The sequence below is a fragment of the Alosa sapidissima genome, chromosome 7 (assembly GCF_018492685.1).
Source record: "Alosa sapidissima isolate fAloSap1 chromosome 7, fAloSap1.pri, whole genome shotgun sequence".
NCBI classification, from domain to species: Eukaryota; Metazoa; Chordata; class Actinopteri; order Clupeiformes; family Clupeidae; genus Alosa; species Alosa sapidissima.
Window position 1 is genome coordinate 31,686,576 of NC_055963.1, and position 14,548 is coordinate 31,701,123.

Below are 14,548 nucleotides of genomic sequence, written 5' to 3' on the forward strand. Positions count from 1 at the left end.
ATGCAAAGAAAAATACTCAAAGAACAGGACAATAATAATAACAACACACACACACACACACACACACACACACACACACATACACACATATCTGAGGCACTAATGTGATTATCTGTGAGTGGACAAAAATAACCACCTCCACTAGAAGCATGATGTGTGTGAGTGTGTCCCAACCAAAATGCATCTCTACAGACACATTACACAACTAGCTATAGTGGTGCCTGCAGCACGAGTAGAGAGTAAAGTTCAGATGTGCAAAGATCATGGCACGAGTGAGTGAGCTAACAGCCACGTCCTTTTGGCTAACAGAACTTTTCTACATCTGTCCGCACTGCCAGCGATAACAATACGATACTTGTAAAAACTACAGTTCTACATATTATGTCTCATAAGATCGACAATGTCCACACAATAATTGCAATACAATATCAGTATGCAAAATATCATTGGGCATCATTTTCAGAGTGATTGTGTGTACAATAGAAACACTGATAGCAATTAAAATACATGGTATGTTGAAGGCTTCACATTTAAATATGAATGATTTCCGAGAGGCTTTCCTTATTATAGGATATTGGGATTGCCCAATATTGTTAGTGTTAAGTGTTGTCGATGGGCAGGCAGTGTAGATGACCGATGTAGCAATGATGTTGAAATCCATGTGAAATAAAGGTGAAGATAAACTCCTGCGGCCAGTGGACGCGACTGTGATGGTGATGAAGTGGTGAGAGAGTGGCCAGATCTTGACTCATTTCTTCGAAGTTTGTGTTGGCCTCTGCTCCCTTCTTGCTGTCTTTTCCCAAACATGGCAAAAGGCTCTAGAGTGGGAGCACAAAGGCGGCTCTCTCGAAGGAAAACATCTGGACTGGCGGAGCTTATCTCGGACTGCAGGGAGCCACGCACATCATAACATGTGTTTGTCTCATAAAGGGGAGAGAGTGGAGGAGCCATGCGCATGCTGTGAGGCCAGCAGCGTGACAGGACTGTCCACTTCAGATCTGGGAGTGCGCTGGGGGGAGGGGGTGGGGTTGGGGGGGGGGGGAGGGTACCTGAAGGTATGAAGAGAGGGAAGCAGGAATAGGCCCTCACATCACATGCACCACTCCACCCTTATACACACAGTCTGCACACACACACACACACACACACACACACTACATGATCATGTTTCAGACCAGCATTTCTGGTGTGCTCACGTGCTTAATTCAATTGTCTATGCAGGCCTAAAACGGTTGAATCAATAGGGTCACCTCTCCACCCTACACACACACAACAGGAAAGTATTTCGCATGCACACACTCTCAGACACAATACACACAGGATGTCCATGCTGATCCGAGATACAAAGGACACAGCTACAAAGGTCCTGGAAGATACACTGAGCTGAAAGCCATATGCCAGACTCTGATGGAGGACACATGTGTGAGGGACAGAAGTGTGTGTGTCTGTGTGTGCTGGTGATTTGTGACATGATGATTGGAGATTGTGTTGGTATGAACATGTTTTATGTTTGCTACGGTTGGCAGGAAGCAGTCAAATGTGGAATCCACAGAACAGTGCATGCGGGTGAAGTAGGCCCTCCCTCTGTTGTGAAGGAGGTGAGTTTTCTTTAAGACACACACATATGCATGCACACACACACACACACACACAAATATACAACCTCTCATGTGTAGTAGATTATACTAATAAGTACGGGAACAATGTATACATGACGAAGCATGTGTTGTAGAATTTCATGTTTTGTCAAATGTATTCACTCTCCAATGTTTTACTCTAGATAATGCTTTGGCTAAAAATAGCTTATCCTTTTAGTTTTGACCCAAAGCTCAGGAGCGTAACTGATCATCTGACCAATGCAAGGGACTAATTACTCAAATTAACAGGCTGATTTCTGAGGTCAAACAGCATACATATAATAATATTTGCTGGTCATTGGATGCAGGCGGTGGACGTTCTGAAGGCTGAGAGGATTGGGCATGGCTATCACACTGTAGAGGACCAGACTCTCTACCGCCGCCTGCTGGACGACAACATGCACTTTGAGGTGATAAGAAAAGCAGACGCATGACAGATTTGCCACAACGTTGATCCGAATCACAGTGTCCACTTGGGATAATGTGTTCCACCAAAGATTCAAGAGCTGATCTCCTGTTTGATTTCTGTTTCCAAACTCATATGAATCCCTATGTGACATTTATTTCATTCTTTTACGTGACATCTCCATTATCAATTAAACTGCCACTTTATGGTGACTAGGTTACTGGGTGTACTTATGTCCAGATGTAACAGACGTCAGTCTTACATCAGTGTACTGTAATTATACAAGCCGGGGCAGTAAAACCTGCTACACCTTTGCATGGCACAAAGTTCAGGGATAGCCTGTGGCTGACACCACATCTTCTGCTGTATGGCCTTCCTTTCAGAAGTTAAGTCATAGCAACTCATATCAACTTTTACTGCAGTTTTTATTCTGCATTAATTTATGGTACAGACATTTTCAAATCTCAAAATGTTCAAACTGTATTTAGACTAGAATTGTGCATCTACACTGATGCTAAGGATAAGATGTTTGACACAAAGTTGATGAGCTAGTGGAACTACTGTATGTAATGCACACACAAAGAAGAAGAATTTGCATAGAATATTTGCATTTAAACTGTCAATGTGCCAAACGTTATATTACCTCTGTTCAATCTAATGTGTATAATAAAGTCTGTAGTGCCCCTTAGTGGACAAATGAACTACTACTTGTAAGTTTAGATTGTAAGAGAAATCTGTTTTTAAATTAAGAATAGAGAGTTAAGTGTATGTGCATGATTCATGAACTGTGTGTGTGTGTGTTTACAGGTGTGCCCGATTTCCAGCAAACTTACAGGGGCTTGTGACCCAGATTTCACCAAACATCCCCTCGTCAGGTAAACCATATGATGGTCTGTGTTTGTTTTTGTGCGTGTGTGTGTGAAGTATTTCCAGGCTGGGTATGTGTGTTTTTGTGTTTATAAGATGTGTGTGTGTGTGTGTGTGTGTGTGTGTGTGCACATCCTGCAGGTTTAAGAAGGACAAAGCCAAATATTCCCTGAACACTGATGATCCACTCATATTTGACTCCACATTGGACAAAGACTATGAGACTGTGAAGAAGTACATGGGCTTCACTGAGGACGATTTCAAGACAATGGTTTGAATTCTCTCTTTCCCCCTTTTCCTCTCTCTCTCTGCACACACACACACACACGTGTTAGAGCACACACTGACTAAACACAGTTCAACCAAACATGCACTCAGAGACACACACACACACACTCTCTCTCTCTTCTATGGTCTTTGCAAGGACTACATGTGTTTTTCTTCCTCTGGGCAGAACATCAATGCAGCCCACGCCAGCTTCCTTCCTGAGAAGGAGAAGAAGGACCTGCTGAATCTCCTGTATGAAGCCTACAACATGGTGGAAAGCACAGGCCTGTAGAAAGCCCCCACAGGAGGAAGAGAGGGAGGGAGGGAAGGAGAGGGAGAGAGAGGGAGGAGGACAGAGGGAGAAAGCAGCGACATCTTTACAGGAATGATGAAGCGGAACGGGCCGGTTCTCTTTCAGTCTGAGAAAGAAGACCCCCCCCCCGTGTTCTCCTGTTGAAGAACTGCTTTGTCACACATGCAGTATTTAAACCTCATCAGTACACAGCATCACAGAACATGTGGTTCTGTAAGCCAATCAAGGGTAGAGCAAACTGGTGCTGCCAGTCTCATGTCATCAGTCTCAGGGAAAGGTGTCTCCTATAACCACTTGTACTACACTATAAAACACACACACACACACACGCACACTAACCATGTCCTTATGGATGCTTGTTTAAAAGAATGTAACCATCTTGAAGACCAACTTTTTTACAATTAGCATTTGTATGTCATTAAATCACACCCGCATCCAGCCTTACACTCATAAGTTGTCCATACTCATTCCACACTCCTGTTCTCGCTCTCTTTCTCACACACACACACTCCAGTTTCCATACACACATTGCACTGTGCTTGATGTCCATCATAGTGTTTCAGATGAAGCTCTCCACCAAAGGTCCCCTCCGGTCAGAGGAAGACCTACACCTGGGCTCTAACCACTTTTTTAATTTTGTGATTTTTCTATTTTGTTTTATACTACTAAGGGAATATGCGATGTGTTCAGAAGATTGGAAGACTGGTTTGGTTTTAATTGTCTCGGCCCAAGTGGTGTTCAAGCACTTAAATATGTTTGAAAAATGGCACCATGTCATTGAGCTTTGAGTCCCTGGAGACTAGAAGTGTTTGTGCTTCCTTTAGAGACCGAGTGGGAAAGAGTGCCATCAAATATCTATCTTGACATACCAAATATTAGGTCAGTGTTTCTTTCTTTTTGACACTGTTATGAGGGCCATCATATTAAATATATACAAAATATCAGGATGAATGCACAGCCTTATTTAATGGGTGACATTTTCATAAAACTATTTAGATCAGAATGCACTTAATAAGAACTTGAATTCTGACAAACATCTGTCCTTGGGAACTTTCTTATAAACCGTGGCACCAGTTGATACTTTCTGAACACAGCTCAATCATGCAAAACTTTACCATTTGTGTTCTGTAAAATGGCTGTACTGAGAAGAATCATGAATACAGACACAATGCTCCAGTTTGTCAAGTCTCAGCGTGCTTTATGAGTCTCATAATAACCACTGCAAAACATTGCTATAAAACACAGTATTGTCACTGTAGTAGGGAGCTTATGAAAGGAGGAGAGAGGGTGTGTGTGTGTGTGTGTGTGTGCGTGTGTGCTGTCGCAACGTCACTTCAATTTCAAAGCTTGCTGGAACCATAACACAATATTGATGAAGCAGTCTGCCTGAGTTTCCACACTCCCAAGAGAGTGGCCATCCTCCACAAACCACAGCAGCCTGGCCAAAGACAAAGAACACACACACACACATTAATGTACTTCTTAGTTCAAACCAAATGTGTGTGTGTGTGTCTCTCTCTGTGTGTGTGTATATGTGTTAAGAGTCTGTGTGTGACATTAACAGTGACAGAGAAAGCAGACCTGACAGGGGAGTGCCTGCTTTTCAGTGCTCTGTAGAGCTCCAGGCCCTGGTGGGGGGACACTCTCCTGTCTTTAGCTCCCAACATCAGCAACACAGGCGCACGGATCTGCTCAAACACACAACAGTCACACATAGTTAAGGAGATTTGTGGAGCTAGCAGTACAGCTGTTGATTACTAAATGTCTTGTAAAGGTTGCCGGCTTACAGAGTACAAGTGTCAGTCAGACCGAAACAATAGACTGTACTCAACTGTATTATGTGGCTGTGTGTGTGTGTATGGGTGTATATACCTGTTCTGCATGTATGATGGGTGATCTCTCCAGCATGAGGCTCAGGGCCTCTGAAGTGGGCAGCTGCCCAAATGAGTACTTCAGTCCTATAGAGGAGTATCGCCTATACACACACACACACACACACACACACACATAAATAAATACTGAGAAGGGTCAAACATGATCATGCACATCATATAATATATTACAGAGTACTACATATGTCTATAGGTACCAGTAAACATGTATAAAAGTGTGATTTGTGTGTGTGTGTGTGTGTTTATCTCTGTCTGCACTCACCAGTCCACTATATCACTGGTACCAACAAGTGTGGCAGCGTTGATTACAGGATTGCGGGCTGCACACGCTTTGTAGAAGTCTGGGTACTGACCGACAAGATGACAGGCCAGAAAACCACCATGTGACCCGCCCATCACCACAACTCGCTGGGGGTCAAGGGTCACATCATCCTGCAGTGCATACAGAACGGCCCTCTGAAAAACAGGAAGTCAGAGGAGGAAACAACAATAGTTATCTAGTCAGACCTCTGACAGCTTTGCATGCTTGTGTAGGTGTATGTGTATGAATAATGTGTTTAATACAACACCTGTACATCCTTGACATCCTGGCAACCAATGTTCCCAGTCAGAGAGAGGATGCTATCTTGCCCAAAGCCAGTAGAGCCACGGTAGTTCACTATCCTCCCACAAACATACAGGTATTTAGACACAGGAACCAGATACAAGGATACCATATAAGTTGCATGCAAGAACCATAGTTGGGACTGTTTACTAGCACGTGGGATTCAGTAAGTAGGCAACAGCAGCAATTTGAAGGTTGGGCTGCAACTAATTATTATTTTTATAGTCTTTTATTCTGTCAATTATTTTCTTTATTAATCAATTAGTTGTTTGATCAATAACGTTAGAAAATTGTAAAACAAAAATGTTAATCAGTGTTTCCCAAAGCCCAAGATTATGTCCTCAACAATATTCTGACAAAAGTTGAAGAAGCTGCAATCAGAAAATTTTGAGGTATTTTCTTTTAAAATTGACACAATCTGATTGACCAGAATACCGATTAATATAATAGTTGACAACTAATCGATTGATTGATTAATTGTTTAAGCCCTATTTGAGAGAAAGACTCCTCTAAGCTGTGCTAGCGTCTTACCCATGAGCACAGCGTAGCCCAGACTGGCCAAAGCTGCGACGCTGGGGATCCACTCTGCACAGAACTGAGAGTGTGGACCGCCTGAGGAAACACACACACACACACACACACACACACACACGTTACTACTCAAACAAACAGATACAGATTTACTCCACATTTACGCCACTCTCTCTCTCTCACACACACACACACACAGGCTGTGACTGAATGAAGAGACCCTGAGGAATGATAGCAGATGCCAGAGAGTGAGTTCAGGAAAGGTGATGTGAAGAAATATCATCCATAAAGGGATCAGAGAAGACAAAAGCAAATGGCACAGCAAGGTTCAACTCAATCAAATGGGAGACATGCTAGGGTGTGAAGTAGGACTTTACCATGAATGAAGACCACCAAAGGTAGCTTTGAGCGGTCACGAACGACCCTCTTCACCAGCAACACCCCAATCCGCAGACCCGCTGGAAAGAGGGGGGGGGGGGGGGGTGTAGACAAGGAGTGTAAGCTGGGCACGGCAGAATTGAGTATTTCTTTATGTAGTTGTCTAAACTCAACAAAACTATAAACGCAACACGATTTTCGATGACTTTCAATGACTAAGGGCGTTTTCACCCCTGAAAGGACCAACGTTTGTGTTTAGTTACATTGAATACATTTGATCCGATTAGTTAATGGTTTCACATTGCAATTTTTCTAGCACTAAAGTAAGACCTTTTCTAAGGACACAAAAGATTTATTTCACACAAATTTTGTTATCTGTAGTGAAGTAAGCACTTCACCTTCACTTCAAAGGTGACAGTTGCATGTTCCTCTAAACGTGGCATTCAGCACAGTTTAAACTGCCCTTTTATTGTGACCAGTTCTGTGCAGTAACCATGTTTTTTTTTTGTTATTCTCTGGGGTGTGACGCTCAGCCTCTATGGGACTCACAGAACTGGACGTTCTCCTCCTGGGGAGCAGGACTCAACTCAGGCGCCCTCCACTCCAGCTCACAGTTCAACGAGGGGTCATTCAGGGTCACCCAGGAGATCCCAGCCTCTCCACCTGCAGGAGGCAGGAAACCCACCCTCTGCACACACATACACACACAGATACAAAAACACAAACTCAAACACACACACACACACACACACACACACACACGTGTGAAAATGATTATTCCCCTGGAAAGACTCTATTTATCTATTAATTAGTGTTTTAATAATGTGAAATCTGTCCTCCTTGCGTTCGGCTGGAGAGTCATACCAGGCGTGGGGGACAGTTGGGGGCCGAACAGCTGACCACCAGCAGGTCATTATGAACCAGCAGCAGCTTCCAACAGCCAAACTCAGAGGCTGAGAGACACACACACACACACACACACACAGTGTGATGTACTGTTTCCAAGACGGCAGTTTCACTTAATCTACAGAAACTTTCTAAGTGGCATTGATAGCATTGCATGTAGACATGTGCCTACATTTCTACGTCAGAAACTTGTGTAAAAGTTAACACTTACTGTCTGAGAGCCGAGTCACTCTTTTGCTTATTATGTCCAACACAAAAAGATCCTGGCAGGAGACAAAGCCTATGTTAAATGGGACTGCATGCAAGGCATTCTCATGTGTGTGTGTGCGTGTGTGTGTGCGCGTGTGTGCGTGTGTGTGTGTGTGTGTGTGTGTGTGTGTGTGTATGTGCATCCACCTTGTAGTTTCCACGAGCGCTGCTGAAGATAATCCTCTGACTGTCTGCGGACCAACAACGTGATGGCAAAGCCTCATAAATTCCTGCAAATTCTCCTGTACCATTCAAACAAACACAAAACAGACACACACACAAGTAGATAGCATTAGGGCAATTCCACACAAAACTGTCACATCCATGACGGCAACTAACTACCATGGCATTGCGCGGAATTGCCCATTGCAAGCCCGATAGTTACACTGTTTGATGTTAATTACAGCCCGTAGCTGTCAATCTCTGACATTGTACCAGTGTAATACAGTATAAAGTGGCATTAACATCAACAACGATAACTATAACCATAACGATAAAAGCGTCCACACTGACCAACGATAAGAAGTCTCTCCTTGTGTTAATAAATGTGATGGCTAAATATAATGGGTTCTGATTAGCTGTTAGCTTTTTATCGTTCTAAAAATCGGTCTGAAAGTGATCCCTAACAATATTGTTCTTCATGTCGTTATACAGTAGTTTATGTGTGAACGTCGTCATTCATATTAACGAGAACAATGTTTTTTTTTATAGTTCTTGGTGTGAATGGCCCTTTAGAGTGGCTTACAGTTACATATACACAGAATTGTCTACCTGGCTTTGGCCTTTTCACAACATCCAGCAGCACAGAGGTCTTCTTGGTCTGCCAGTCATACTGGTAAACATATAAACACCATTCAGCTTCCAAAAGTGGATAAGGGTATGTGATATGACACACGCATAACTGTGTGTCTCTGTCTGTGAGTGTCTGCTTATGACTCTGTGTATGTTTGTGCCTGTGTGGTGTGGTGTGCGTGCGTGTGTGTGTGTGTATGCGTGTGTGTATGTGGTGCACGTATGTGTGTGCGCGTCGTATGTGTGTGTGTGGTGTGTGTAACTCCTGAAGACCCAGCTCTTCAGACCCAGCTCTTCAGTGAGTAGCATTCTAGCATTACCAACAATTGCGGGCAGCCGTGGCCTACTCGTTAGCGCTTGGAAATTGAGGTTGCCGGTTCGAACCCCGACCAGTAGGAACGGCTGAAGTGCCCTTGAGCAAGGCACCTAACCCCTCACTGCTCCCCGAGCGCCGCTGTAGCAGGCAGCTCACTGCGTCGGGATTAGTGTGTGCTTCACCTCACTGTGTGTTCACTGTGTGCTGAGTGTGTTTCACTAATTCACAGATTGGGATAAATGCAGAAACCAAATTTCCCTCACAGGATCAAACGAGTATATATACTTACTTACTTACTTATATAACTGAACATGCTTAATCTAGCACTTACCACTAGACTATCTGCCTTCTAGAACTGTCACTCAATTCTATGCAAGTAGTACTTAATGCTGCACTAACATGTCCTTGTTGCACTGTACATTGATTGTTTCCCTGTTTTGTAAGTCGCTTTGGATAAAAGCATCAACTAAACTAATAATAAATGTAAATGTAAAAAGTGTGTGTGTGTGTGTGTGTGTGTACCTGCTGGAGGCTGAGGCACTGGTGGTGAGGTCCAAACACTTCCCCCTTCAGGTACACCAGCCAGCGTCCATCGGGACTAAGGCGAGGACACGACACACTCTGACCAGTGATTGACCAGTCTGTCAAGTTCTCTGAGACCGACCAAAGAGTAGATTTAGGAACAGCCTCTACATAACACACACACACACACAAGCAATCTACACAACATCTCTAATGTATAGCACACACACACACACACACACACACACATGCACCACGCACACACACAAGCAATCTACACAACATCTCTAATGTATAGCACACACACACACACACACACACACACACACACAAATAGAGCTAGTCATTTCTTCACTCACCAAGATGGCCCTGCAAATCTAGGTGATACAAACCGGACCTGTTGAGACAGACACACAGCTAAGCAGGAAGCAGTCAGCCAGCCAGTCAATCGGCTAGTCAGCCAACCAACAGGGGGCACCTGTCTGGCAGATCAAAGCCTTTCACCCATCTCCCACCACACTCACCTGCGATTGGAGCAGAACTTCAAGCCTAGTCTGAAAGGATCCTCAAACCACCCAACATAGATCACGCCTTCTCCATCTGGAGTCCAAAGAGCCTACACACCCCAGGAAAAGAAATACACACAAAATCTGTCACACCTGTCAAATGACAAAGGGCCTAAATATGGGTTTATCTGTAAAAACACCCATCTGTATGACCCTCCTGGATGAACAGTAAGAGGTACAAGCTTTTTTTTGGAGCAGTCAGCTGGGTTTTGACTGCTCCCTAGGCCCTGTCCTCTGCCCCCTGGGCCTGGTAGACCCATGCACTAATCTATGTGTGAGTGTACCTGGGCAGGGCTTGTGTGCAGTGGGACGTTCTTGAGGACGGTCACATCACCTTTGTCCAGGTCAGCTACACACAACACAGACGAGCTCCGACCAGTGAGGCCCTCTCCCCAGTCCTCCACATACACATTCTTATCCTAGGATACATAAAACACACACACACACACACACACACAACAAAAAACACAAATACACACACACACACACACACACACAAAACATAAACACATACAGTCACAGACACACACAAAAAAAAAAACACACACATACGTACACATTTCTTTTTACTTGTTATTGTTGTTGGTGAATGAATGATTTATAGCTATTGCTATATCATGATGAAACAGTGTGATTCAGGACTAACATCAAACGCCTCTCCAGGAGATGGCCGGGCCGATGAAGAGAAAGCAGGCGGAGGTGATGAAGGCGGCTCTGACTCTGCCTTGGCTGGCCTCTTCTTCTCAGCAACATAGAGCAGCCGGCGCTCACTTGCCGTCCAGGCCAGACACGCAAGGGCAGCTATACACACACACACACACACACACACACACACACACACAAAACCCAATGGGTGCTAACTCCCTGGTGTGTCGTAAGTCTGGGTGTCGTATGTAGCAAAGGTGAGGAAAGTGGACTTAGAGGTTAGGCCTACTTACCATCCTCATACACAGCCCCATGCACATTCAGAGCCGTGAGATCCAGGCTCGTCTGCAGACCACTGCTGGACCATACCTGCAGATCGGTGACAGTCTCAAGTTACCAGCCATCTTCAATCAATCACAAGCACTGCATCCTCATTCAGCTAAGAGGCTCATGAGGCAATCCCCGGATTATTCTCTACAGCTCCCTAGTCACAGTACAGTGGCTGACATTCCTTTTGAACAACATGCCGCAACTCTCTGCAGTTTCGCTAAGTAAGACACTGGTAGATGGCACAGAACTGACAATCTACAACATAAGATGTATAGGCTCTATGTTCTATAATGTTCTAGGCTCTATACTGCTGACAAAGGCATAGTTAAAATGATCTAACATGCTCACCTCCAGATACTGGCGTCCTGATGCCTGACTGATAACCGCCTGATAAGTTCCTGAAGGCGAGTAGCTGTTAAGTAACCTGTTGAAACAGAAGTGGTTTTAAAAGGCTGAAGGCCTCTACCCAACTCGCACAGAAATGTAACTGAAAGGAAGAGAGGGGGATGGGGTCTTAGGGGCGGGGGTGCTGTGGAACTGAACATACATGATAAGTATCTATACTCTTTTGATCCCGTGAGGGGACATTTGGTCTGCATTTATCCCAATCCGTGAATTAGTGAAACACACTCAGCACACAGTGAACACACAGTGAGGTGAAGTACACACTAATCCCGGCGCAGTGAGCTGCCTGCAACAGCGGCGCTCGTGGAGCAGTGAGGGGTTAGGTGCCTTGCTCAAGGGCACTTCAGCTGTTCTTACTGGTCGGGGTTTGAACCGGCAACCCTCCGGTTACAAGTCCGAAGCGCTAACCAGTAGGCCACGGCTGAGCAGGCTGCCCCCTGATGTAAGGAAGAAGAAGACCAGTAGGACACACTTTTTTAACCTTATTAATGTTCATAATTAACCATGTCTGTTATTTTATATTGATTTTCATGGTATGAGTGAGTGTAGGCTTACAGTATATGAACATATTTCACATATTTGGTAGGCGTCTGACAGTGTGTTTCATGGACTGAGGAAGGCTGTTCGGTGTGCATATAAACAGTGAATTTCGCCTCTGGTGCATACGAGCCTTACTCTCTGTTGGTGTGTGTGCAGGGCGATGGTGGAAGGCATTGCAGCACACTCTTGCGGTCGCACTGTAGAGTCCAGCTCTGAGAGAAGGATAGACGGGTTGCCCTGGTGTGTTCCACCTGACTCCACACTAAGGAGACAGGGCAGAAAAAGATCTCAAAAACAGGAGTGGAGGCAGGACCCGTAGGCTACGTAAGGTAATGCATACACAAAAGCAGTGACTGCATGTGCGTCTGTTCACCGTTTAGCCTCACCCGTGGAAATTGAGATATAACGGGTCCCGTTGGAAGTGTCTGTCTCATGGTTGACAGCTGCCGACAAGGGAGTGGGAAAGCTGTTGTTGTTCCTGAACACCGCTGTGATAGCCTCGCGCTCTACCTGTGCAAGGATAGGACCCAATGAGTAGACCACGCGCGCCACACAGTGAACGAAATGGAAGGAAATTATTGTCGGAGCAATGCCCAGTTGATGGTTTCAGCATTATGGTTTCTTTGACATATTAACAGATTAAACGATATGACCGATCCGAGCAGATGCAACCAAACTGTAGCCTAGTGAGCTATGGGGACTAACAAATCAAAGAATGAGCTTTTGTTGAATAATTACGGCGTGCATGTTCCGCGGGTACCATTGTTACCAAAGTGCACTCCCCACGTACATGCATTAACGAGAACAATTCTGGCTTACTTCTGCGAAGCTGTGCATTGTAGTTTCTTGATTGAGAAAGAAAGAAATCAGAGTTGTGCAGAAATTAAAGTCACCATGGACTCCATACTTCTTACTGGACGATACCACGACCGTAAAAATGCAGGGGTGTCCTGTCCACTAAGTTTAAACGACCGTTTCACAGCGAATTTGCTACTGGCAAAATGTTTTGACTAGGTGTGAGGAATGTCCAATTAGCACATCCTCAAGACCTTCACTTAACTGGAAAATTATTTGGAGCTTTGAAATGCAGGCTGTCCGATAGTATTTTAATCTAGTAGGCCTTAGCTCCACGGACACAACTTTATACCAATACTGCCTTTGCGCAAGTGTGTTCATGAGATCAGCTCGGAAAACAACTGCAGGAAATGCATAAATGACTTTACCAAAGATAGTTGATCATATGGTTGAGCAAGAAGGAAAATGTCTCGGGCGAGTGTTTCTAGTATTAATTTAGTGATAAATTACCTTGCCTATTTATAATGAGTGAAATTCGTCTCTTGTGTTGTTGCAAGGGAGACCGTCGTGGTTGGAGAATATGATAGTGACGTCAAGAAGGATGCCTCGGGGCACAAAACTTCTGCACGGGTCTCCGACCAAAAAAATCGACCCGACTTCGCGTTCAAGTCATGTTTCCTCTATTGGAGGTCCGAATATCAGATGTGGCATGAAGGCGGCATTTGACTCCTTTTTTCTTTTCCTGTTTTAACTACTGCCAGTGTCTGGTGATCTTCGTCGCATCGCGCTTAAGCACTAGGCATACGGCACTTGAGCGCAGTCACGATTATCGCATCGCAGCATGAGACATCTAACAATTGTATGCAATTGTATTCTGACTACTTGAAATCTGACTTGAAAGTTTTTCACATGATGAAACTAGGGTGCGGAAAGACTTTGGCCAAAGATCCTTGATTACTAGATCATTGATTGGAACATTTACTTTTCAAAAATGGCTTGATGGTGTTGATAAAAATAAAGTGTTGATTAAAATAAAGTCCTCTGCAATGTATGTGATAAAAAAAAACTTCCCAAAGCACTTTTGAATGTATTTCCTCAGCATATTCGGTCATATCATAGATTATTATGGCCATTATTAAAATATTAATAAAAGAGTTTTTGAACTTTAATGTCACTATAATGCTGATTATTCGATGATTCACTTGAATTTAAATATTTAAAATACTTTCACAACAAAAATCATATATGCGATTAATTTAGATGAATTAATCACAGAGTATGTAATTCATTAGATTAATTTTGACAGCCCTACTAATAACTTAATCTTTTTAGATTAAGACCTCTTGCAAGAACTTGACACACTGCTTACTATCACCAGAGGGCAGTGTTGTACACAAAATATAACGCAATCATCCTCATGCTGGCTACATTTACTTTAGTTTACAGATGCTGCCATCACAACATGTACAGGTGATATTGTACATCTGATGTAATTTGCTTTGTTTTTTAAATAAATAAACATCTTCAATACCTGTGGCAATGTAGAAAGTCAGCTTATGTGGACCATGTCCAACAAGCTCTGGTGTG

At 43.9% G+C, this 14,548-nt stretch overlaps 2 protein-coding genes across 4 annotated transcripts in view; one reads left to right on the plus strand and one right to left on the minus strand.

Moving 5' to 3' along the window:
• Positions 1 to 4,668, plus strand: part of ada (adenosine deaminase) — a 32,981-nt gene extending 28,313 nt beyond the window's left edge. For both annotated transcript variants that reach the window (XM_042099563.1, XM_042099562.1), the window contains exons 7-11: positions 1,527 to 1,598; positions 1,946 to 2,047; positions 2,851 to 2,918; positions 3,052 to 3,181; positions 3,365 to 4,668. In XM_042099563.1, the coding sequence (XP_041955497.1) occupies positions 1,527 to 1,598; positions 1,946 to 2,047; positions 2,851 to 2,918; positions 3,052 to 3,181; positions 3,365 to 3,469 (477 nt within the window). In that variant the 3' untranslated portion in view covers positions 3,470 to 4,668. The remainder of the gene's footprint in view (positions 1 to 1,526; positions 1,599 to 1,945; positions 2,048 to 2,850; positions 2,919 to 3,051; positions 3,182 to 3,364) is intronic.
• Positions 4,669 to 4,671: 3 nt separating this feature from the next.
• Positions 4,672 to 13,880, minus strand: zgc:136971 (S9 family peptidase). 2 transcript variants are annotated; one of them, XM_042099558.1, is made up of 22 exons: positions 12,986 to 13,846; positions 12,553 to 12,676; positions 12,302 to 12,428; positions 11,570 to 11,645; positions 11,185 to 11,260; positions 10,893 to 11,047; positions 10,531 to 10,665; positions 10,205 to 10,296; positions 10,040 to 10,077; positions 9,681 to 9,811; positions 8,822 to 8,882; positions 8,198 to 8,292; positions 8,013 to 8,064; positions 7,760 to 7,848; positions 7,445 to 7,583; positions 6,895 to 6,975; positions 6,518 to 6,598; positions 5,952 to 6,040; positions 5,645 to 5,838; positions 5,363 to 5,465; positions 5,072 to 5,178; positions 4,672 to 4,928 (listed from the first exon to the last, which is right to left on the minus strand). In XM_042099558.1, exons 1-22 carry the CDS (start codon positions 13,001 to 13,003, stop codon positions 4,820 to 4,822), a joined length of 2,172 nt encoding a protein of 723 aa, XP_041955492.1. In that variant the 5' UTR covers positions 13,004 to 13,846; the 3' UTR covers positions 4,672 to 4,819. The 2 variants fall into 2 exon arrangements, with proteins under 2 accessions (XP_041955492.1, XP_041955493.1); XM_042099559.1 differs by lacking the exon at positions 12,553 to 12,676 and having other exon boundaries at positions 12,986 to 13,880.
• Between the last annotated feature and the right edge of the window lie 668 nt (positions 13,881 to 14,548).